At 40.7% G+C, this 24,619-nt stretch overlaps 1 protein-coding gene across 1 annotated transcript in view; it reads right to left on the bottom strand.

The window, feature by feature from the left end:
* The window catches only part of DCC (DCC netrin 1 receptor), a gene marked incomplete at both ends in the record, with an annotated part of 938,651 nt that overhangs the window by 541,902 nt on the left and 372,130 nt on the right, over positions 1-24,619 (bottom strand). The window contains one exon of the mRNA XM_079784846.1: positions 19,183-19,503. Coding sequence (XP_079640972.1) covers positions 19,183-19,503 — 321 coding nt within the window. The remainder of the gene's footprint in view (positions 1-19,182; positions 19,504-24,619) is intronic.

Here is a 24,619-nt window from a genome sequence, read left to right as displayed (position 1 = left end):
TCCAGCAGACTCTGGAGGAGGTGGTGGGGAGCTCTCCCCATTAGAAGTGTAAAAGGTTCGCAGTATCACGGCATGATATCCATAACCATACCGTCAACCCACCGCCAAAGAGTTATGTCCATAGCACTGTGGACCCCAAGCAATTGACCAATTTGCAAAGCCCATTTTCTTGGCAATGAAAATCATTGGCATACACCTGGATGTGTACTGAACCAGGAAATATTCAGGAGAAGCAAGACAGAGCTAGGCGTAGACTGTGCACAATGACCTCAGTGTCGGAGGCAAGCGATTTGAAAGGAGACGCTAAATAATTCCTTGGACAGTTTCCATTTCCACTGAGTCTTTACCATACAGAAAAAAAAAAAAAAAAACACATCAGAAGACAAACAAAACAAGAAAACATAAACACTGTGATGGATCATATGCTCTGCTGGACTGAAACCTCCTTGAAGAGAGGGTCTTGTTTAATCTGAGCTCTTATCTCTTTAAGCAGAGAATGCAGCCAGCTCTGACACTGACCCTAGAGACAGGCTTTTGCCCTTTGCATTAGAGTATTCTCATTAGGACCTTGCATGGTAGTTTCTTTGATGTAGTACCGTAGACATTAACTATCAGCCAAAGGGAAGGAAATGAAAGCAGAATAAATTTTCAACTCTAAACTTATTAAACCTCTAACACAAATCATCACATCACTCGTGCCATAAAGCATGGCTATCCACAGAGAGGCATTTAATCAGGCTCTTTCAGAAACAAATTGCTGGTGCTCCACAATGCACACTTACAAACCTCTTGCTATTTTTCTCCTGATATTCATGGTTTACTGGCTGTTCTTAATCATGGAACAATGGAATATTCTTGAAAGAATAACTGTTAACATAAAGTTCTTAAACCAAGAAGTGTTCGGTATGAATTGATGAAATTACCATTTCCCTAAGTGTTTGTCATTCTATTTTAATAAAGAGGATCTGATAAATAATAGCTTCTAATAATAATAAAAAATTTAGCTATAGTAAGAAAGAAGGTACCACAGAGTAAATACCTACATGATGAAATACAGGGGGAGGAGGGGTCATAAAGTAACAGCATGGTGCTACTTTGCATAAACTTGAGACCATGGGCATATTAAGCATTGGTATATTTCAGATCCACCTGGGGAGCCAGTCAAGAAAACAGCCTCATTGAAATAGGGCAACGCCTGGTATTTTTAGCAAGTTCCTCCAGAAGATTCCGATATATCCAAATTTGAAAAGCACTGCACTGGGGAATTAATTAAAATAAGAGAGAGAACAGTTCAATGTTAGAGGAGGCGTTTGCTATTGAAGAAATCCTCAAAGAGATACAACAGCGCAGAGAAAACTTCCTCAGAGACCTCTCCGGGACAATGTCTCCATCTATCTTCCCACCTCAGTGACAGCGGAATGCTCCCAATGCCTTAGGGCTCTGTGCCCAGCCTCGCCAGAGTTTCTAGGGAGCGGAAGCGCCCAGCCATTCTGTCTGCCCCTGCTGGGCAGGGTAGAAAAAGTGACTCCACCCAACTTCTGGGTGGAGCCTAGGGGCCACCTAAAGGGGAAGCACTAGAGAAATCAGCAATGCCAGCTAACCAGAGGCTTGGGCATATTCCCTTTCAGTTTGATAAGTAATTAACACTTAAAGTTGAATAGAACTGTAAAATAATTAGCAATTTATTCAATATTTTGGATGCTGAGTTTATTTTACGTGAACGAGAGATTTTCCTGGCTGCATTAAAAAATAGATGTGCATGTCCTGCACCTCCTGCCTGCTTCAAGGTGGGCACCAGTTCTGCTGATGGGCCACCCCAGGGTTCAGCTCTTCCCGGGTGATGCTGATTAAGTCAGGCCCACTGAGGCTTGAGAGCAAACTGGGAAACATGTGAGAACTGCTTTCTGAAAGGGGAAGCAGATTATTCCTTAAACACAGAAAAGCCGAAAGCCACATTTTCCCTGCGCACGCCCAATGGGAGGAGAGGCTGAGAACAGCAACTATCCTACCCTCCTCCGTGTGTGGGGACTGTCTATAGGAAACAAAGCAAAGGATGTGGAAGGAAGATGAGCTCTGAATCCTTTAATACTTGGGGTTTCAGATGGTTATAAAAAGGCTTCACTACTACATGTAGAATTTCATCTTTTCCAAATCCGAGATCCTGTGGCTCTCCAACACCCGACTGTCCGGGTGGTTTCTGGACAGTAATAGCTAAAATTTAATTACTCGACTCCTAGATAAACAGAGAAATCCTGGGACCCAGGAATCAGGGGCTTACCCTCATGTCCTGCAGTTCTCTTTTCACTCTTTACTGATGGTTCAAGTTCAGTTCCCGCCCACAGTCCTAGTAGGACACTAGGACACTGTAATACTGTGCCCACTGTGAACACATCAGGGGAGACGACAGACACAGTTCCCCCTGCACTGATGAAGCTTCAGTCCTAGTGGGGTAGGCAGATGCTAAAGAAATAATAAAATGATGATCTTCAATTGTTGTAAAGAACTACTTAAGGCTTGGTGCCCTAATGGTGGTGAGCAGTAAGACCTAAAAAATTCAACAGATGGCCCAGAAGAAGTGACATCTAAACAGAGCTCTGAAGAATGAATAGGAATGAGCTTAACCATGGGGTGCTGGGATAAGGGTCTCTAAGGCGATTACTCCATTCATTGCAATGGGACTAAGAGGGAGAAGGGAGAAAGAGATGGCTATGAGCTGAATTGAAAAGGAAGTCAGATTCCTTGTTTAAACTTAGATTACTTCAATTCCTTTGGTCCTTTCCTTTTTTTTTTTTTAACTGGAGGACCTGCCTTCCTGTTCTAATATTTTTTTCATTGGAAAATGTAAGCCTCTTACAGGCTTAGGCATAGCAAGATTCCGATAAAAATGTGGAATAAAAACAAATACCTTTGTACAGGTAAAGGAAAGCATGATAGCATAAAGAAAAGAATATGGGAATGTGGTTTGGGGTCTGCAAGACCTGGGTTCTGAACTTGTCTTGGAGATAAAGTAATTAAACTTCCTGTCCCTCAGCTTCCTATCAAGAGCCATTGCATGCCGGGTGGTTGTGAGGGGCAGCAAATGATGTTTTTAGATAATTGTCACAGAGTTTCTCCTCACACAGTAAATGCAAGTGCTGGGATTAAACACTGGATGCTTCTCACATTTTAACGTGAATTCGATGGCTGCATAAAAAATGTAATGCAATCAAGTAGACTTGGAATAATGCTGAATATATATACCAGGAAGTGGTGATTTCCTAGAATGCTCGGAAACAACCTAGACCCGAAGACTTGATACCACTCCTTTTACTGAGGGTTCTCCACTTCTACATAGCCTATGGTTGCTCCTTTTTGGGAAGAAATGCTAAGTAGTCAGTCCTCAAGACATTGCAAGGCCTGATGGCCAAAAGGCAACATGCATTTTTCTCTTCTGTTTCTTCTTTGTTCTTTCCTTATTATTTTTCAAAAAGTAATTCCTTCAGAGTAACTGTGGACATTTCAAAGTGTAAAAAGGATGTCTGTATGATTAAATAATATTGACTGAAAACCTACTGAGTGCTAAAGATGACAGCAAGAACACACACATAAATACACACACACACACACACACACACACACACACACACACACACTCACAAAGAAGACTTAGCCAAAACCCAGCAAGATTAGAATGAATGTGATGAAGCTTTAGCAAAAGGTCTTACACCATCCACAAAATAATATGAATGTGAAATAAACAGCCTGGGGACTAAGAATTTTCCAGCCAATCCATGTCTTTTCTGCAGAGATTTGGCCTAAAATACTCCCTGGATAGCAGACAGTCTAGTCTAAAATGTTGAGGGCAGGGCAGAGCTCTTCCTGCTTTTTGTACAATGAGGTGAGTGGTTAGTGTGAACGTGAGTCTCAGTGATGAAAATCACCAGCCCGGACCTGTGTTGACCAGGATTGTAGATTGTCCCGCCCACCACCACCACCACCACCACCACCACCACCGGTGACCTACCATATGTAAGCCATCTGCCTCCAATTTCTGAGACACAGAGCCAAGTGAAAAAGGATGAAAAGGTTACTGATTACACACTGAGAAATGGATAAACTCATAATTTCTCAAACATGTGAAACACATGTTCCCCAGGTAAGACCTTGCACTTCAAATGTCAGACCAGAGTGAATTCTTAAAGCTGAGTTATAAAGCTCTGGAAATGGAGTTTATAATGAAAATGTTGACAGGCTGCGGGAGCCCTTCTAGTATGAGAAATTTAATATGTCACCGTGTTTTACAAGATTTTACTGGCATAGGAGAAAATTAAAACATTTACCACCCTTCACTTCACCAAATTGCTTGCCTCCTCCAGAGCGTAATGCCGTGTGTGGGGCTATTTCATTCATAAACATCCTTCTTATTGTCACTGGGCCGAACAGGCACATTCCCAGCTTCACACTCACCTTCCCTTCCCAACGCATGGCCATGATGACAGTGGCAGCATTATCTTGTAACCTTATTCACGTTTTTGAAAGACATGTTAAGTTGTATGCGTTCTGATGGAGAGAGGACTGAGATTATATACTACATAGCTACACAGGCAACCTAAATAATGCTGGTCATTAAAATATTTTCTGAGAGCCTTTCAGAAAGCCTTTTTTTCTGTTAAAGAGGAACATTCCACTGTAGATATTTATACAAATGGGGGGGAGGGGTAGAAACTTAGAAAAAATAGGTTATTGTTGGAGGAAACATTTAAAATCTATGGCAAAATAGTATGACAGCTTACATCTCTGAGCAGAAGGAAGCAACAAGCATGAAATGGGGGGTAGTTGTCTAAATCTATTACAAATATTCAAGATTTATATGAAAGCATAGCTGTTAATCCAAGTCAGATCATTAACATAACTCTTTTAACCTCCGTGACATTTTCTGTATCTTTAATGACCATTTACATTCATGATATGCTGAAGGTCAACTGGGGTAACCGGCCAATCTGCAGTCCACATGCCTTCCCAGAAAAAGAAGGAAGAGTCCCAAGGTTTGCTGGTCCTGAGAGAGCTCTTCAAAAACACAACCAACACCATTCAGACTTCTTCTAAGTGAGAATTAAAAGAATTATCATCAGAAATAAAACCAAGTCCCTGAATATTACCCAGATACTTTTAGTGCAGTCATTATTGATCCTTCAGGAAGGGGTGTTGATTCTACAGTGTCGGTGCTAAGAGCTTTAAGCAGGCACAAACCACCTCACATGTTTGCACGGGGCCATCTGGATGTGGAAGACAAGACTCTGGATGGGAAGCAGGCCGGACAGTCACAGAGCCTGCAGGGCACGAAGACGTATGTCCCCACCCAGGAAAAGAGGGCTTCTTCATGGGCTGCTCTTTTCCTGTTTGCTTACAGGGTACCTAGCTCCGGCTTCTTCTTAACTTGTAGAATTCGGATACACTTTGACTGGGCAAATACATTGTTAGGCAGATGTCTTTAATACTACCCTAATTCTCTTGTTTCTCACTTATTGAGCTGTTTCTAAGTCTCAGGCCCTTTGCTAAGCATCAGTTATTTATCTTCAGCAAATGCTATTTTTTGTTGTTGGTTGTTGCTTTTTTATTGTTGTTGTTTTTTGTAAATCCATAGGCTGCTTCCTGCACCTCCCTACTGGGGATTGAGCCTGCAACCCAGACACGTGCCCTGAATGGGAATTAAACTGGTGACTTCTTGGTGCATGGGATGCCGCTCAACCAACTGAGCCACACTGGCTGGGCCCAAATACCCTTTCGATAGTTTATCTAACACCTGGGGAGTACTGTTTGGACTTAAGGGTAACATCAACCCCAAGGCATTTCATGGAGTGACACCTACTTCTTAGAAGCCTCCTTCCACGGAAAGCAGGAAACACACATATCAGTACAGGGAAATTCTAGAACATGTGAGATGTTTCCTTCTAGGCTTCTGTATATAAGATTCTCTCAAGGGGGGCAAGCATGGTGGCTGTTTATTAACAATGTCAACTCATTACTGCTCTATTGGAATAAGCAATAGACCTCAGTGATATTATAAGCTAAGGAGAAGCCAGATTTATTTGCTTGGTCAATGGCAGTAAGTCAAATGCTGACATTGAGGTTTAGGGCTAGGCTAACTTTATGTTCTTGAATCTACTAGTGTCTATTAAAGTACTGATAGTCTTTGAATCAGTAATTACATCATTAGGTCTAAGAGAACTTGTCCTTAATAATAAAAGAGTAATATGCTAATTAGACCGGACATCCTTCCAGACATCCTTCCAGATGACCTTCTGGAGGAAGCTGGGGCTGCAAGGGAAGCCTGGGTCTCGGGTGCCAGAGGGAAGCCAGTGCCAGCAGCTGGGGGAAGGAAGGCCTACTCTTGCACGAATTTCATGCAACGGGCCTCTAGTAAAAGATAAGCACAAAAGAGTATCCGCTAAATACAGGGAGATACACTAAGGCATTCTTAACAAAAGTAAAATAAAAGACACAAACCAAATACCTATCAATATATGAATACCAGTATAAGCCATAATATATTATGCAATTTAAAATATGAAACTGACTTGTAAGAACAAATAGTAAAAACATTTTTAAAGTTATATCATTAAGTGAAAAAGCAAGCTACAGAGTATCCACAGGATAATCATATCATATTGTTTATGTTAAAAATAAACCATAAATGCCCGGGCCGGTTTCACTCAGTGGTTAGAGTGTTGGTCCATGGACTTGGTGGCAGGTTCCCCAGACCCGGTGTGTGTGTGTATGGGAAGCAACCAGTTGGTGTGTCTCTCTCACATCGATATTTCTCTCTCCTTCCCCCCCCTCCCTCCCTTCTGCTCTCTCTGGAAATCAATGGAAAAAAGGAAAAGAAAAAAAACAAACAAATAAAGACAGAAAGCAGATTAGTGGTCAACAGGGCATAAGGGGAGAGGAGAAAGGAAATGACAAAAATATTTGAGTTAAAAAGTGTATACTGAGTGGATGATACACTATCAAAGGGTGATTTTTAACTGTAGTTGAACTATTTCTTAATAAAAAACCAATAGACAAAGCCCAGGTATGTGCAATGTGCATCATTATGGGGTGTGGGGGGAGGCGCGAGGTTAAAGGGAAGATTAACTTTATCTGGAGCTACATCTTCCAAACCCAGGCTCCTCCTGGGCTGGTAGTCAACGAGAATAACTTTAGAGAAATAGCTACAATATTCACTCATGAAGTGCCCAATGCCCCATGAGACCCAAAGGATGCCCCTGGAAGCAGTGGTTGGATCATACTAATTCTGTTTTATGTCATGTTTCTGTCTCCGGAGATGAATTCTCCTTGCAAGAGGGACCACAAAAATCTCATCCAATAAAATCAGCCAGCACTGAAACTTAATGGTGAAGCTGTATCGGCTTTACTAATCTTCAACACACTTTCTGAACTAGACTCCTACTTGGTGAAATCCTCCAGGTGAAATATTAGCAAATGAAACCCTCGTGTGCAGCCCTTTTTAAAGGTGGTAAAGCTTCAGGGTTACAATAGAACCAATTTTTTTTTTTTTGGTATCTTTTTTTTGTTGTTGCAATTTTTAACAATGTGTATAATATAACAAGAAAAGTAACGGGGTTACAAATCAAACAGTAGGTTTTTATGACTATGTTATTCTTCATCGGATTTAAGACCTAGAGGCTTAGAAAATCATCTAAAGGAAAGGTGTGTGAGAGTGTGTGTTTGCGTGTGTGCATGCTCTGTATTTATGTCTAAATATCTGTGGGTGACCTAGGTTAGTATATAGAGACAATGTAAATCCAATTGTTTGAAGATCATAATGGGAAATACGCAGACAATAGAATACAGATTCTCTTACACATACACACATCCCCCACCTCTGCCTATATCTATCACACTGTTTAGATGCAATTGCTCTGACCTGAGCTCCCTAAATTCTGAGTTACGCATAGCACCCCAGCACTTCACCACTCTCCCGAAATGAGAGCCCCTATTTTGGGTTCCTGGACCCAATTCACAAGTATGATAGAAGAGGATTCGACACCAGCAACAATCCTCTGCACACCAACTGTGTGTCCTTACAATTCAACTCAATCCTAACAACCGGCAGGTCCAACAGGGTAAGGGCTCAGTCCCACGGGACTGCCTCCCCCATCACATCCCCAGCACTCTGACCTACTGGTTCCCAGGTACTCCTTGAGTTTGATTAATTTGCTAGAGCGGGTCACAGAACGCAGAGAAACATTTTACTTACTAGGTCACTGGTTTATTATAAAATGATACAGCTCAGGAAGAGCAGGTGGAAGAGCTGCAAAGAGCAAGGAATGCCCTTGGGTACAGGCACAGTTCTCTCCCAGCGCCTCCACTGATTCATCGACAGGAAGCTCTCAGTATCCCCCCTCCTTTTTTTTTTTTTTTTTTTTTGCTTTCTTTATGGAGGCTTCATTACAAAGACATGATTAATTATATTATTGAATACTGGTGATTGATTCAACCTCCTTCCCCTTGAACCTTGATGGAGGTCATGGGTGGCCTGAAAGTTCCTGCCCTTTAATCACATGGTTGTTTCCCCTGGCAACTAGCCCCCATTCTTCAATGGGGTCCAAAAGTCACCTAATTAACAAAAGACACCTTATCACTCTCAGCACTTAAGAAATTTCAAGGGTTTTAGGAGCTCCATGCCAGAAATAGAATGAAAACTATATATGTATTTCTTATTATAAATCATAATATCACAGCCCTGAAGCTCTATAAGGTCCAGTTAGAGCAGGTGTTCCCATATCTGCATAGCATTTAAAACAAGCCCCAGTTAAGAATCTGTGATGGATTGTGGACACAAAAGGGCTGCTTCTAGGATGTTCTGGATTGTTTTCCAATGTGACTTTGTCCTCTAGGGCTAAGGCGTTAGGTTTTGTCTTTTAATAGAAATTCTCCAAAGAACTTTCATTATATATATATATATATATATATATATATAATTGTAATATAATAAATATAATAATAAATATATATATCCTATATAATAAAACCCTAATATGCAAATTGACTGAACAGCAGGCCAATCGGTCACTATGATGCGCACTGACCACTAGGGGGCAGACGCTCAACACAGGAGCTGCACCCTGGTGGTCAGTGAGCTCCCACAGGGGAAGCACTATTCAGTCAGAAGCCCTGAGCCAGGCTCACAGCTGGCGAGCACAGCGATGGTGGTGGAAGCCTCTCCTGCTTCCGCAGCAGCGCTAAGGATGTCCGACTGTCGGACATCCCCCGAGGGCTCCCGGACTGTGAGAGGGCGCAGGCTGGGCTGAGGGACCCACTCTCCCCCCTAGCGCATGAATGTCCTGCCTGCACTGGGCCTCTAATCTATATATATATATATATATATATATATATATATATATATATATATATATATATGTATATATAATTCTTATTATACTGTGAAATGAGGCAATAGCTTTGAGACCTACTGTGATTATTTATTTGGTATCCGAAACATCTTTCATTGTTGTTTTATGCTAAACTCATGACTCAAAGTTCAAAACAAGCTATTTTCTACATCAAGAATATTTGGCTCCTTCATGTATCTCAATGGCTACCTATTCAGTAGGAATCAACTCTGGTTTATTTTAATTCTCACCTCTTAAGAATAACAGTGTTAAAAAAAAAAAAAAAAGAAGCCCAAATGGAGTCACTTGTGCTAAGCCCCAAGTCAACAAACCAAGACAACCAACACTTTATATCTAAAGTAATTGCAGTGTCAGCCTCTCCCAGGAATATAACCTTTAGCCAGCGGAAAGGAATTTCCTGGTCAGCACTAGTGAGGTCATCTTCTGATAAGGACTCCCTACCTCCTCCTAAGGGAGTAGGACATGGCCTGAAATTCTCCACTCCTGGCTGGTTGCTCCACCCACTTTCTCTAAAAAACCCTGCCATTTAGTACAGCTCCTTGGAGCTCCTTTTTCTTTGCTAGCTATGATGTTGATCCATTATGAATCTTTGAATGAAGCACTAGATCCTCAAATTTACTCAGCTAAATTTTGATTTTTAACAGTAGACATATTTAATTAGCCATTATGGGAGAAGTGACCAATATATTACACTGCTAATTATCAAATATATAGATAACCTATCTAATAAAAGAGTAATATGCAAATTGACCGTACCTCTGCTACACCCACAAGCCACACCCACAAGCCAATCAGGAGTGAATATGCAAATAAATCCAACCAAGATGGCTGCGCCCATGGAGCGAGCAGGAGGGAGGCTTGGGTTTCTCTGGCAATGGAGGAAGCCAAGCTTTCCTCCTGCCCTTGCAGGCCTAGGCCTCCACTCAATGCTGCAAAGTCTCAATGATAGAAGATAAATAAATCCCAACAAAAATGGCAGCAGCCACAGAGCTAGAGATAGCAGGAGGCTAAGGTTGCCCCCAGCGATGGAAGAAGCCAAGCTTCTGCAGCCCTGGCCAGCCTAGGCCTCTACTCCAGGCTACAAAGTTTCAATTGTAGAAGATAAATAAATCCCAGATACCAGGGCCTCCACTTGGGTCACTGGGGGGCATGGCTGGCCTGCAAACCACCACAGGCCCCTCGCCCAGGCTGTCCTACTCCCCAAGGGAACCCCCACACTGATCCGGGACACCCTTCAGGGCAAACCAACTGGCCCCCACCCATGCACCAGGTCTCTATCCTATCTAATAAAAGAGTAATATGCAGATTGACTATCACTCCAACACACAAGATGGCTGCCCCCATGTGGTCAAGGATCCTGCCCCCATGTGGACACAAGATGGCCACCACAAGATGGCCAGCATGGGAGGGCTGTTGGGAAGGACCAGGCCTGCAAGGGAGGGCAGTTGGGGGCGATCAAGCCTGCAGGGGAGGGCAGTTAGGAGTGACCAGGCTGGCAGAGGAGGGAGGTTGGGGGTGACCAGGCCTGCAGGGGAGGGCAAATAGGGGCAAACAGGCTGGTAGGGGAGCAGTTAGACATCAATCAGGCTGGTATGGCATGGTTAGGGGGTGATCAGGCTGGCAGGCAGAAGTGGTTAGGGGCAATCAGAAAGGCAGGCAGGTGAGCAGTTGGGAGCCAGCAGTCCTGGATTGTGAGAGGGATGTCCGACTGCCCGTTTAGGGCCGATCCCGAGAGGGATGTATGACTGCCCACTGGGATCGGGCCTAAACGGGCAGTCGGACATCCCTCCAGGGGTCCCAGATTGGAGAGGGTGCAGGCTGGGCTGAGGGACATTCCCTCCCCCCGTGCACGAATTTCGTGTACTGGGCCTCTAGTCCATTATAAGTATAAAACTAGACTATTACAAGATAATAACTTCTTAAAGGAAGATGAGTAAATGTTTTCACTAATGATATTCAGTACTTTCATCTATAAATACTTATCCTGACAGAAAACGTTTTATGATATAGGAACTATATACATGAGATTTTCCATGATTTCTTCTTGTTATGGCAGAAATCAGGCAGAGTGCCCAGTGAGCACACAGGTAGCCCTCCCCCTCCCCTGCTTCTCTCTGCCAATCTGCCAAGAAGCCAGGGAGATTACAGAAGCCAGGGGTGTGGTTATGGTGGTGCAGCCAAGAGGGGGGTTTATCTGCTCCCCACTTGCCTTCTCATTCTAACTTACTTTCTAGAATATCCCCTAAACTTAAATGTTTCCTTGCTTTATAGGAAAATTTTGTACATGACACAAATATCTTAATTCAAAGGTCTTTAGGCAATATTAAACTTAAATAATAAATTTTAGCATAGACTTTTTAAATAAAAAAATCATAATAATAGGAAAAGTCAGGGCCAGAGACGGGTTCCTAAAAGTAAAAATGAATTATTAAATTTATTAACAGATGAAAGTAAATTTATATACTTTCATCGGAGATTTATAATTATGTCACCTGATCTATCTACTTATTCTGATTTAAGTCTTTGTTAGCCTGACATATATATATATATAAAATCAAGCTTTTGTATTACAAAGGGATCTTCTAAAATTCAAGAGAGTTTTTGGTTACTCCATTTAAATTACAGTACCTGCAAAAATCACACTGTAGCTAGCTTAAGGGTTGAACAAAAGAACAATGCTCTTAAAATACTGATTTTTTAGAGTGAGTAATTACCTATTTCCATTGCCACATAAATTAGAATTCATAACAAAGAAAAGGAAATGGAAGGTTGAAAGATTTTTTAAAAGTTATTTTGTTGATGTTTCTACTATAAAAAGCCCTGTCAAATTCTCTTTTGCAATTTTTATAATGTAGATGATGTCTTTTCACTCTGCATTATTTTTAGGAATATACTTCTATGTTAATTTTACTGCAGAGTTAATTGACTTAGGAAGGGGGCAACTAAAAACCTACTTTTAAAAATGCAATTCTTTAACTTGAGGGTGTGGGAGTGTGCAAGTAAGTGGGCTTTGGGGTAATATTAGTGATTATCCCAGTTTTATTTGACAATCAAATTAAATAAAAATTATAAGATTAAAACACATACACATTACTTATAACACCGCATTTCTTTCTTACAGTTTCTTTCTCTCTCCTGTTTTAACTACAAAACAATAGGAACATTTAGCAAAGTGGAGATAATTAAGACCATTAAGAATTCTGGAGACAGAACCATTTATATTAAATTTGTTAAATAAAAAATTGTTAAATTCTTGCTTATTGTTTGAGAATAAATAATATCCCTATCTGTTTAAAATGAAAAGCTTGCCGAAACCGGTTTGGCTCAATGGATAGAGCATCGGCCTGCGGACTCAAGGGTCCCAGGTTCGATTCAGGTCAAGGGCATGTACCTTGGTTGCGGGCACATCCCCAGTAGGAGGTGTGCAAGAGGCAGCTGATTGATGTTTCTCTCTCATCAATGTTTCTAACTCTCTATCCCTCTCTCTTCCTCTCTGTAAAAAATCAATAAAATATTAAAAAAAAATAAAAAATAAAATGAAAAGCTTTGCTCTGTAACAGAACCTTCCCAAAACAGAATTCTGAGAATATTCAAGGGCCCTGGGATACATTTTCCAAACTGCTTCCCTGGGTGAACTTGACCTTCTAGGCAAGATTCTCATATTTGTTCTTGGAGAGAAAAGGAATATGAACGTTTCTCCTGCTGTTTCCTTTATACTGTATAACATTTGAGTGACCCGAGGCAGTGTAGTTTTTTCTCCCTTCTCTTAATACAAGCTTGTTTTTCTGTTTCCTTTTAAGTAAAAACGTAAAGGTCAGGTTATCATTTCACAAAATGCTCCATTCTACTGAGGCGATTCCAGCTTCTCTCACCATAGTATGCTTTCACTAATTATTTCATAACTCATTTGAATGGGAGGCATTCTGGAAGGGAATACATTGAAACAACTCCTCAAGTAACTAATTATTTTTTAAAAACACAAGGGAATTTTAATTATAATGCCTGTGTTATTTAAAAGCAGAATGCCACAATTTTCATCTTGAAGCATCTATTGTAATAGGGAAGAAAAAAAATACGTTGCTGAATAAAATAGCAACTCAAGTAAAGGCAATTTAGTTGGTCTTTTATCTTCTTGATTTTCAAGAAATAAATGAAAAAAATGCAAACTTGGCCTTTATTATAAAAACACAAATATAAAAGAAAATCAAAATCTTGCCTTAGAAAGACTATGAAGGGGATCAGAATTTGTTACCCCAAAATGTGTCCCAGTGGCCAGTGGACTATTTTGAGCTGAAGGCAAATAAGAAAATAGTTTACTTCTTCCTTAACCACTTGAAAGAATTTTGATAGGGCTTGTGGCCCAGAAAGAGAGCTATTATCAGAGATAACTTTTTATCTGAATGACCTATCTGTTTGGCAAGGCAGACATCCAATTACCAAATTTCTGCTTTTCTTATCATCTTGTGAATTACTCTCCTCACCTTTGAAGCCTCAGATCCTTATCTTATTCTTTAGCATAAATAGCACACTAGTCTCAATTGCCTGGCTATCCTGAGGATTCAAATTTTTATGGGGCTTCCTTACATATGGAATTAAATTTGTTTTTCTTCTGTTAATCTGTATTATGTCAATTTAATTATTAGATCAGCCAAAGAACCTAAAGAATGAAAGAAAAAATTTTCCTCCCCTACATCTATTTATAAGCTTATTTTAATAAGAGGTGATATTTTCATGGGACTAAATAAATAAAAATCAATTATTATTATTATCATTATTATTATTTATTATTTTTATTTCCCCTTAGTTTATATTTCAGAGAGTTCAATTGATTAAAAATAAAAGACTGTGTGGGAAACTATTCAGTGTCCTTAAATCACGTCCTTAGATTGAGAAGCAAAGTGATAAGGGAATAAGAACGTGACAGAGTTAGAGGACTTGCTTTCCTGTCTCCGCCTGTAGAATATCAATACATACCTTTCTTCAGTTTGTTCTCTGTCAATTTGGTTACCTATATCACAGACTTTTTTTTAACATTATGAGATAATGCATGCGACTGTACTGTGCAAAGAGGAAATTGCTATTAAAAAAATCAAGTCATTGGTTTTAATATTCCAGATTTAAATGCTTACAAATTAACACAAGAAGAACCTACCTATGATAGATGGTGAATGAGTGGTGATAAAAATGAATGAGATAGTACTGTCTTGACTATTCTGAGGAGCTCTGAATTGATCTGGTTTTCTTACACACTGGCATTGCTTTTTTCTTTTCTTTTCTTTTTTTGTCCTGGAGGAGAGGGGGTTATGTTACATTCCTAGTCTAGACCAACTAACTCCCAAGACCTCAGCTTTCATAAATCATTCAGTTGAAAGGCATTAAGGAGGTCCGGTTGAGAATATTTCTCAGCATTTTTTTCTGAAATGATAGCAGCACTTGCTTGATCTAGAACTCTTGGTCTGACCAGTGCAAATTATATTGGCTCCAATATAATAGATCAATTTGTGAAAAATGAATCTTTCAAATAAATTTTGGCACTGCTTGCCAACACACTGCATAGATTCTACTTTGAGAACTGAAGTCAGGTTTACCAGTTGTGTTTACAGATTACAAAGGCAGATATCTGAGGCAAAGTGATAATATTTATGGCTCATGATTTGTAGCCTATATGTTTTATTCCAAAGAAATGTTTCACACCATCACATGAAAATATTAAAAGTTGTCATTTCCGGATAAGTGTAATAACACAATAATAACTATTATTATGTCTGTTTGTACTACTGTTGTCATTGCTTGACAATCCAATCTGCTATGTTTTACAGCCTAGATATTATTTAAAAATCACCACAGCCTCAGGAGGTAGGTTATTATTACGTCTGTTTTACATAAGAGAATCCAGAGGCTGAGAGAGTTGGCAGTATCTGGAGAAGGGAAGATGTGCTTGGCAGATGCAAGCTCATCTTGATATTGCGAATTAGGAATTAATAGGAATTGGCACATGCCTTTTGGAAAGTAGCATATAAATATTCTAGCACATCCATCTTCCAATTCCGGGGACCTCAATAATTCATTAATTTGTAGACTACTGAGATATAAATTAAAGTATTCCAACTCAGTCCATGGAGATTATGTTTAGAGGGGCACAAACAGGTAAATTTAATTTCAGCAAGTTCGTTAAAAAAGGAGAAGCCCTAGCCAGTTTGGCTCAGTGGATAGAGTGTCGGCCTGCGGACTGAAGGGTCCCAGGTTTGATTCCAGTCAAGGGCACATGCCCAGGATGAGGGCTTGATCCCAGCTGGGGGTGTTCAGAAGGCAGCCAATCAATGATTCCCTGTCATTATTGATGTTTCAATCTCTCTCTCCCTCTGCCTTCCTCTCTGAAATCAATAAATATATATATATAAAAGGAGAAGTGGAGGAAGGGGAGGGGAATGAGGAGGATGAAGATGACATTGATAAAAACCTCTCCGCTTATGGCATATAATCCCAAAGCACATGTCTTCACCTGTAGGACAAAGCCTACTGAACAACTACTAAACATTCCCGATGCCTTGCTAGGTGGACAGAGTAGTAGGAGAAGCTTTATAAAGTCCCACCCTGCCTCTCTCCTCAAGCTGTTCTTCGTCTAGAGGGCTAAACAGAGGTATCTTGGCAGAGAAATGCTGTACTATCTATACTAATAAAAGGGTAATATGCTAATTAGACCGGGTCGACCAGACATCTTCCAGTCGTCCTGTCCTCCTTCTGGACAAAGCCATGGTGGCAGGGGCAGGGGCAGAGGCAGAGGCTGTCAGGGCGATCAAGCTGGCAGGGGAGCAGTTAGGGGCATTCAGACTGTCAGGGAAGGGTGGTTAGGGGCAATTAGGCCAGCAGGGAAGCGTGGTTAGGGGTGATCAAGCCGGGAGGCAGAGGCATTAGGGGCGATCAGGCAGGCAGGCAGGTGAGCGGTTAGGAGCCAGCGGTCCCGGATCGCGAGAGCAATGTCCCAGATTGGAGAGGGTGCAGGCTGGGCCGAGGCTCTCCTCCCTCTCCCCCGCTGTATGAATTTCATGCACCAGGCCTCTAGTCTTATATAAGAGTTAATTGGATACAAATAAAAGTCCCAAGTTCCAGCCAGGATTGGCCAAGTTGCTTTCACATGAGATTTAATAGTCCTGGCACTCCTGATTGATAGAACTCACAGTTACCAGGAATACCAATGGTCCATAGCCTGTTACCACCGAGATAGGTAACAAGATGTTGGATGGGTGGAAGCCCTTCCTTTTTCTTTCCTACTCTCCCTTCCCCTTGAGCCAAGTGTGCACTCCAGTTTAAAGAGCAATTTGTGGGTTCCTAGGAAATACGATGAATGGTGCATGGCAAGATCATCGCATAAAATGTGCTGATTGATTACAAACAGATTTCCTTTGCCACATTTCTTTTTATCAAAAGATACTTGGAGAGAGCAAAATGGAAGAGGGGCACTATGTTAAATAGGGTCTACATTGCACATGAGGGTAGATAACAGGTGTTTTTTGTTTTTCTTTTTATTGCTTTTTATTTTTTCACCTTTTAGTGGAGACTGGTTACTGACTGCTAATGCTTTAAAAATGAGATTAAATCAAGCCCGTGGTCTTTATTATGAGGAAGATATATGCCCCTTGTGCATTCCAGCAGTTTGGCAATTTTAAGCTCAGCAGACATAACATTGATGTATGCTGTATTGCCAAACAACACGGTAAGTGTCTAAAACACCGTGAACAGTCTTATTGCCTTGAAATGATACAATCTAATATTAGATTGTAACTCAGTGACTGAACCTGCCAGCCTATCCTGGTACAGAATATGAAAGCCGAAGCCACTTTATTTTAATATCTCACAGGGAAGAAATTGTTCTTCATTTCAACACCGAAACAGAGAACGTGTTAAAAGTAAATCTAGATTGCACAAAAACGGAAACCACAACATATCAGGCCCTTTTCATCAACAGCACAGATGCATCAGCCTTTTGGAATAGGGCATCAAAATGCCAGTCCAATTCATTCAACATGGCAGGGTCCCCTTAGCATTGTGAGCGGCTGCTGGGTGGGATCTGAGAGTCCAGGGATTCTCAAATGAGAGAATATCAGATGCACCCTTCCCACTGCATTTGGAAAACCCTGGGAAGAAAGCAGCTTTTATCGAATTCTCAGCACTGCTGTACTTGTTCCTTTTAATCAACCATAATTCACATAGACTCTCTCAGTCTCCTCCACACTTTATGCTCACCGATCACAAATTTCAGACATCGATCCCTCAAAGGTCCCAGGTGGCTGACAGCCTTAGTTTCCATGGTCAGGATGCCACCTCTGTGTCTCCTGAGTAAAGGGGATGTTGTGCATCCATGCTTCAGTCTGTCCCTGTTTTAGCAGGTGGGGTGTCACTAGGTAGGTTGACCCGGAATAAGGGGTTCTCAGGCATGGAACTTTTCAAGTGCTAAATCCAGGTCAGTTCAGGTTAAATCAGGATGCTTAACTACTATATCCCTAGGTGAGGACCCTGCACACCAGATCACCTTCACCCAAGTTCAATCTGGTTTAAGTGAATATGAAAGAGTGCTTCATGGGGGAAGGGAGCCACCAAAGAGTGGCATGAAGCTGGATTTATGGACTCATGGTATTCTATGAAATCTAGATTTTTATACCTGACAAAATCACCACCTTCAGATTTCAACTCCATCACACCTCCACTAGGAGAGCGCGTGGGGAAGGCCTTGTTCCTGCCTGATTGCCCTAGTACATGTGATTGCTGAAAATGAGTCCTTATTCTCATAAGTCTTCCAGGTTATAGACTAAATGGGACCTGAGAAAGGAAACCCACAAAAAACAACCAAATAACAGCCTATTGGTTTAATTTTTTACCAATAACCAAAGAATAAGTTTGAAAGTGGCCCTTCAGACCTGTTTATCCATTTGAAGACCTAAATTTATTTCAGCCAAGATTAAGTTGCCTGGCTATATACCTTATACAATTTTTTTTTTTAACCAAAGCTTAATTTTTAGCCAAGTCTTTATAGAAGTGAGTAAAAATTTGATTCTTCTTCCTATAGGTCTAACACAGCAAAGGCCAAAAGAAATAATTATGAGCTGCCATCTAACCAAAATAAGAGGGACAGAAATACCAATATCCATAGATTCCACAACATTCAGTATTGGGTCGCTTGTTTGGGGTTTTGTGTTTTTTTGTTTGTTTGTTTTTTTGGGGGTCTACACCACTTTAAAATATCTAGAATAAATTTTAAAAAATACTGTTCATCTAATCACAGTTATTGAGCCAACACATTACCAAGCATTAAGATATTTGGAAGCACTAATGAAAGTTTTTATATTTGGAGATCTATATGTTGTAACTAAAGCCATCATCATTAAAATAAAATTCTGAAGGAAAAACAACAACAACAAAACAGAAAATCTGCAAAATTGAAGCATTAGTGAGGGCATAAAACATAATTAATTGGAAAATTATTCTTCTAATAGTTGTATATTAGTAAATGTGCTCTGGTACACATAAATAGTAATCAATTTGAGCCTGGCATTGTTTTTGGGAAAAAAACACAAAAAAAACTCAGAAAGCTACATTGATTGTTGACATCCTTCTACTGCTTTCCAAATTAATTTACAAAAAAAAAGGCAAGACCATGCGGAAGTACGTGTACATATTTCCTTTTTCTTAAAAATATACATCGTTTCTGCCAAGATTGTTTTATTACCTCAACAGTAAGGAATAAGAAGAGCTGGAGGAAGAAGAGGAGGAGAAGGGAGGATGCGCTTACCTGCTACTGCGACTTTTGCTGTCCGACTGATGATGGAGCCAGAATCTCCGAGGGACGCCTCGCACTGGTACAGCCCCTCGTCCGGCTTATGGTGCCTGGAGTGCAGGATGTTCTGGATCAACAGAGACCCATTCGGGAGTTGCTGCTTCCTCTCGTCCATCCCCAAGGCCAGGGGGAGGCCATCTTTCTTCCACTTGATGGCCGGGACTCCTCGGTCTGACTCCGCAGAGCAGTTCAGGAGGACATTTCCTCCCCGCATGGTGATGGCATCCGAAGGCTCCGACAGGAAGTGGAGGGACGTGAAAGCCTTGATCTGGAAACCTGGAACAAGGTAGACCAGGGAAAGAAGTTCATTTACGCAAAGAGATTTCCAGTTTAAATCCCTGCCTTTTTGTTGCTGTTGTGAACCATCACCCAAGGGTATTTTCCCATTGATTTTTTTAGAAAGAGTGGAAGGGAGGGGGAGAGACAAGAGAAACATCAATGTGAGAGAGACACATGGATTGGTTGCCTTCCGCCTGCGCCCTAACCCGTGCCAGGGACTGAGCCTGCGACGGAGGTAGGTACCCTTCACCAGGAATTGAACCTGGGACCCTTCAGTCCCTGGGCGGATGTTCTGTCCACTAAGTCAAACTGGCTAGGGCTTCCCTGCTTTTTCTTTCTAAAACTCTTTGAAAAATGTCCCTGAATAAATTAAACTTAAAATCAAGGATTTGGTATTAAAGAATCAAAAAACATTCCCAATTAAAGTAACCATAATTAATGAAAGAATTGGTCCAAAGTGTAATAATATGAAAAGTTAAGGATTTATACTAATCTAGGCATGGGCATCATCACATATCAGTCAGTACTTGAAAATTTAGGCAGACTCAACTAACATTTTCCAAGGAAATCTAGGTATTTTAAAGTAGTAATGGACAGTAGTACAGTAGCTTAGATTTCAGATACTATTCCTATCTCTTCATTCTGATTATAGTATCCATTCGTTTTAAAAAAAAATCCACTTAGACAGGGTGTTTTATTTATAACAACAACAAAAAAATCTCTGAGCAGAGTGGGGAATGTTATTTAGAACAAAGCTCAGGTGGGTTTTAAAACAGGTAGTAATCCCACTTGCAGAAACAAGTCAATAAAGCTACTGCCTAAATCACAAGTCCCTGATGCATCCTAATTTCTATCCAAATGTTGCTCAAAGCCAGAAAACCTAAGTGGATAGTATAGTTGGAATCCCCCCATAAACATAAGTGAGCATAAGAAATCAACAGGAGGAATGGAAAGTCAGGTAAGAATCCTGAGGGGGTAGAACCAGTATAATTAAAGAATATTCTTTTCGGGCTGACAGCATGGCATTTGGCAGAATGCTTGTTTGGTGAATCAAAGGCTTTGAGGATGTTTCAGGGGGTCATTGGGCTCACCCTTTGCTCAGACATGTGTATACCTAAATCATGCAAGTTAAATTGCTTTCCATTTCATTTTTAACCATCTCCGGGGGCAGGGGATTCTACAGTGTCCCTTGGTATCTTATCTTCAATATTTAATCATTCTTAGACTCTAACTGAATTTTCTTGATTCTATTTAATCCCATTTCCCCCCTGAATCACTTAGTGTGAAAATGCAGAGGAGCTAGACATTTCTTTGTAAGAGCCCTTTATACTTTTGAAGAGTCATTTAATTTTATTTTAAAAATACCCACTAAAATATATTTTAGTCTTCTTCTTTTTATTTTTCCCCCCAGAATAACAATCCAACTTCATTAGTTTCCATAATTTTTCTATAATGGGAACAATTTTTTGTCGTACTCTATATGAACTTTTTATTTTTCTATCATTTAAGGAGCGCATCTAAACTGCTTATAATGAATACTCCCATAAGGGATTGACCCACACTAGTTCTATTGGACAGAAGTACTCCTCGCTTTGTATACCGCCCTTTCCAGTGAAGGTAAGTCTGAACACCTTCTCACTGTTCCTCCATGGCATGCTCTTGCACACCAAATTTTCCTAAACCATATATCTGAAGGCTGTTATTTTACTCCTTCTGTTGAGCCTTTCCCAATGAACTGCATTATTCATCCTCATACACTCATTGTATCCAATGAGGCCATTCACCCAAAGAAAGCAGCTAGAACTTTGGTCAAATTAACATCAATTGTAAAATAACAGTGAACATGTAAGTCTACCATTGAAGCATCCATCTTATATAAAAACTGCTGTTTGAAATTTTAACCCTGCTATTTGGCTTCTGTAAATGCTTGCTTGCTTAAATAATAAGGAAAATAAGACTACTCCCACTTCAGAGAGGCCATTAAACCTTCCCCAGAGGAAGTTATCAGTGCTGGCACCAGGCCAGGCCTTTGGTTGAGGTCTCAAGGCCCCAGCACATAGGGGCTCTTTAAGAACTTGCAAAGGGGGCCAGAAACACCCCATATTTGGGAGACAAAGAAGGTAAAAACATATAAATAGGGAAAGTTCCTCCATGTTGGGGCCCAGAATTTCAGAGACATTTTCCTCTGGCCCGTGCGTAATAATAATAATAATAAATGTAACTCCATCACTCTAAGCCAGGGGTCCTCAAACTTTTTAAACAGGGGGCCAGTTCACTGTCCCTCAGACCACTGGAGGGCTGGACTATAGTTTTAAAAAAAACTATGAACAAATTCCTATGCACACTGCACATATCTTATTTTGAAGTAAAAAAACAAAACGGCAAAAACACCCGCATGTGGCCCGCGGGCCGTAGTTTAGGACGCCTGCCTAAGCGTTGCTTGGTTCTTCTCCGGTTTTCTGTAACACCATATATGATATTGGTAACTATCCCAAAAGATACAGTCTGGCTCCCTCACTGGCCAATAAGCTCCTCCTCCTCACAGTCCCTGAGAGTGTAGCTCACCCAGGTATTACCATCCATTCTAGGGAAAAGTAGGAAATTAGGAGACTGAGTGTTTAGCACTTGATCCTATATTTATTACTTAAAGGTCTATGATACAAATATATCTTTTAAGTCCTCATAACATTAGTTCCTTCATCTATAAAATAAGGCCCCTGAATTCTAAACTCAACATCCAGTTTGGACAACAACCCAACAACCAGGCTGGGTTGAAGGCATCCATCAAATGAACCCAGCTCTAAGTTGACTGAGATGCAGGCTGAGTTTGCTGTGAATGCCTCCCCCATGTCCACATATTATCTCATTTATAAGAAGAGAAACAAGGTAGTAAACGCCTAGCTTGAGATACACCAAGGACAGTAAACAGAAAGAAGTTCTAGTGACATTGAATGGCAAGGCATTTTACTAGAGCAATACTTGCCATTTCTGTACAAGTAGCCTTCATAAGGTAGAAATAAAATTTCGAATTCAAGACCAGGCAACTATATTGAGAAGCATTTACTACTCTTTTGCTCTTCCTGGGGACTATATCTTTAACAACAAGCTCATGTTGAACACCTTATTTATGTCAGAGAACACGAAACTCATTTAACGCAGCTGTTTATGACAGCATGGTAACGAGCATCTGTGCCCATTATCACAAATAAAAACTCCACTCCATCTGAAACAAGGAGGTTATGACAGTTTTCAGTGCTGTGAGTCATAATTTAGGCAAGTTAAGTAAAGATTAACTTTTCTTCAATACAATTACCCTTGCAGTTGGCTGGTAGTATGAGCTGTGTATTCCTCAACAATTACATTTTGAAAATATGGCTCTGGAATAAAGATACCTCGCTGCTTTGAGTGACAAGCATTACTTAGTTCTTAGAAAAGATGGACCCAAGCGAATGGAATATGTTGGGAAATAACAGATATGCCTCCAATTGTTCCCCTTTCAAAGAGTCAGCCCATGTTAGACACAGCTGTCTCCACTCCCTGCGGAGGTATTTCCAAAACATCCCACTAATGATGGGGAAAATGAGACATTTTGGGGGGCTAGCAATCTGAATTGGTGCCAGTAAACTAATGCACATTCCTGTTAGCCTATAGTCTAGTCACTGCCCCTTTATAATTATCTGGTCCTGCAAGACCTGTTAGTGGTCGGCAAACTCATTAGTCAACAGAGCCAAATACCAACAATACAATGATTGAGATTTCTTTTGAGAGCCAAATTTTTTAAACTTAAACTTCTTCTAACGCCACTTCTTCAAAATAGACTCGCCCAGGCCATGGTATTTTGTGGAAGAGCCACACTCAAGGGGCCAAAGAGCCGCATGTGGCTCGCGAGCCACAGTTTGCCGACCACGGACCTAAGTACTACCCCCATTTTACAGAGGCCATAAACCATGAACAATACACAACCACCAGACGGGGCTATCAGCACTGGCGCCAGGCCAGGCCTTTAGGTGTGGTCTCACGACCCCCATCCCAACACACGGGGCTTTTTGCCTAGCCCGCCAAATGTCCGTAAGTATGATCCATATTTGGGGGACAAAGAAACCAAAGGGTATAAAGGGAAAGCTTCCTCCATGTTGGTTTGCTCAGGATTTGGAGAGAAACAGTCTCCCCTGAGTCACTGTACCGGTCCATGTGAAACATCTGAAAATAAATGGGTTTTTCCTGTGTCTCCAAGCACTCCTGTGTGATCTTCTGTCGCCTGGTAAATTCTGTAACACTAATACCTTACACTGACTTCAATTTAGAGTTTTCCTTGGCGGCATTTTGCCTACCAGTATACATATCTTACTATGAAATGATTATATCAAGTTGTTTCATCCAAGAATCAATCTGAAATCAACTACACTAATTTAATGTACGAACAGAGAAAGAGATGATAAAACTGAAGATGACAAAGAAGTAGAGCCTGTAGATTAAAAAGCTGTGGCTGGAATTTGGGCATCAGTAGGTTTGATGAGGGTAGAGATCTCTTGGGAAGTGGGTGAAAAAAAAAAAAAACAATTTGGAAAGCAATAGAAGAATGCTTTTGAAAGGTCAAAATGGAGCTGCTTTACAATTTTACAGAGGATTTGACATTAGAGTGACCATGGTAGGAATTTCATCCAGAAGAAAGCCTTCTGGAGAAGTTTTTGTTTTGCTCTGTTTTGGTTTTATTTTTAAGATGCCAGTGGGCATTCTGTTGAACCCTCAAATAGTAACATTTCACAGCCTTGCTTCGTAAAAGAAAGGAAAGGGGTCCCATTATGATATGACACTTCATTATTTTTCCCCCCAGATTGACACAGATTAAGAAAAGATTCCTTTTCTTTGAGCCTGCTGTAAAATGACATAAGTACTGTATCCTGGGCAATATACGCGAGAGTACCAAAATGTTATCCACTAAGAAACACGCATAACTGAGTCTGACACCAGAGCCCACAATTAGAATGAGTGAGTCTCCAGCGCCCTCTCCCTCTAATCATTGTCTTGGGAAGATTTCCAAATCTTCAGTATTTAGGCATACAGTCATATATGCATTTGACTACTTGGTATCTTTTCTTAATCTGTGTCAATC

Source organism: Cnephaeus nilssonii, assembly GCF_951640355.1.
Source record: "Cnephaeus nilssonii genome assembly, chromosome: 11".
Lineage (NCBI taxonomy): Eukaryota > Metazoa > Chordata > Mammalia > Chiroptera > Vespertilionidae > Cnephaeus > Cnephaeus nilssonii.
This window is presented reverse-complemented; position numbering and strand designations above follow the sequence as displayed.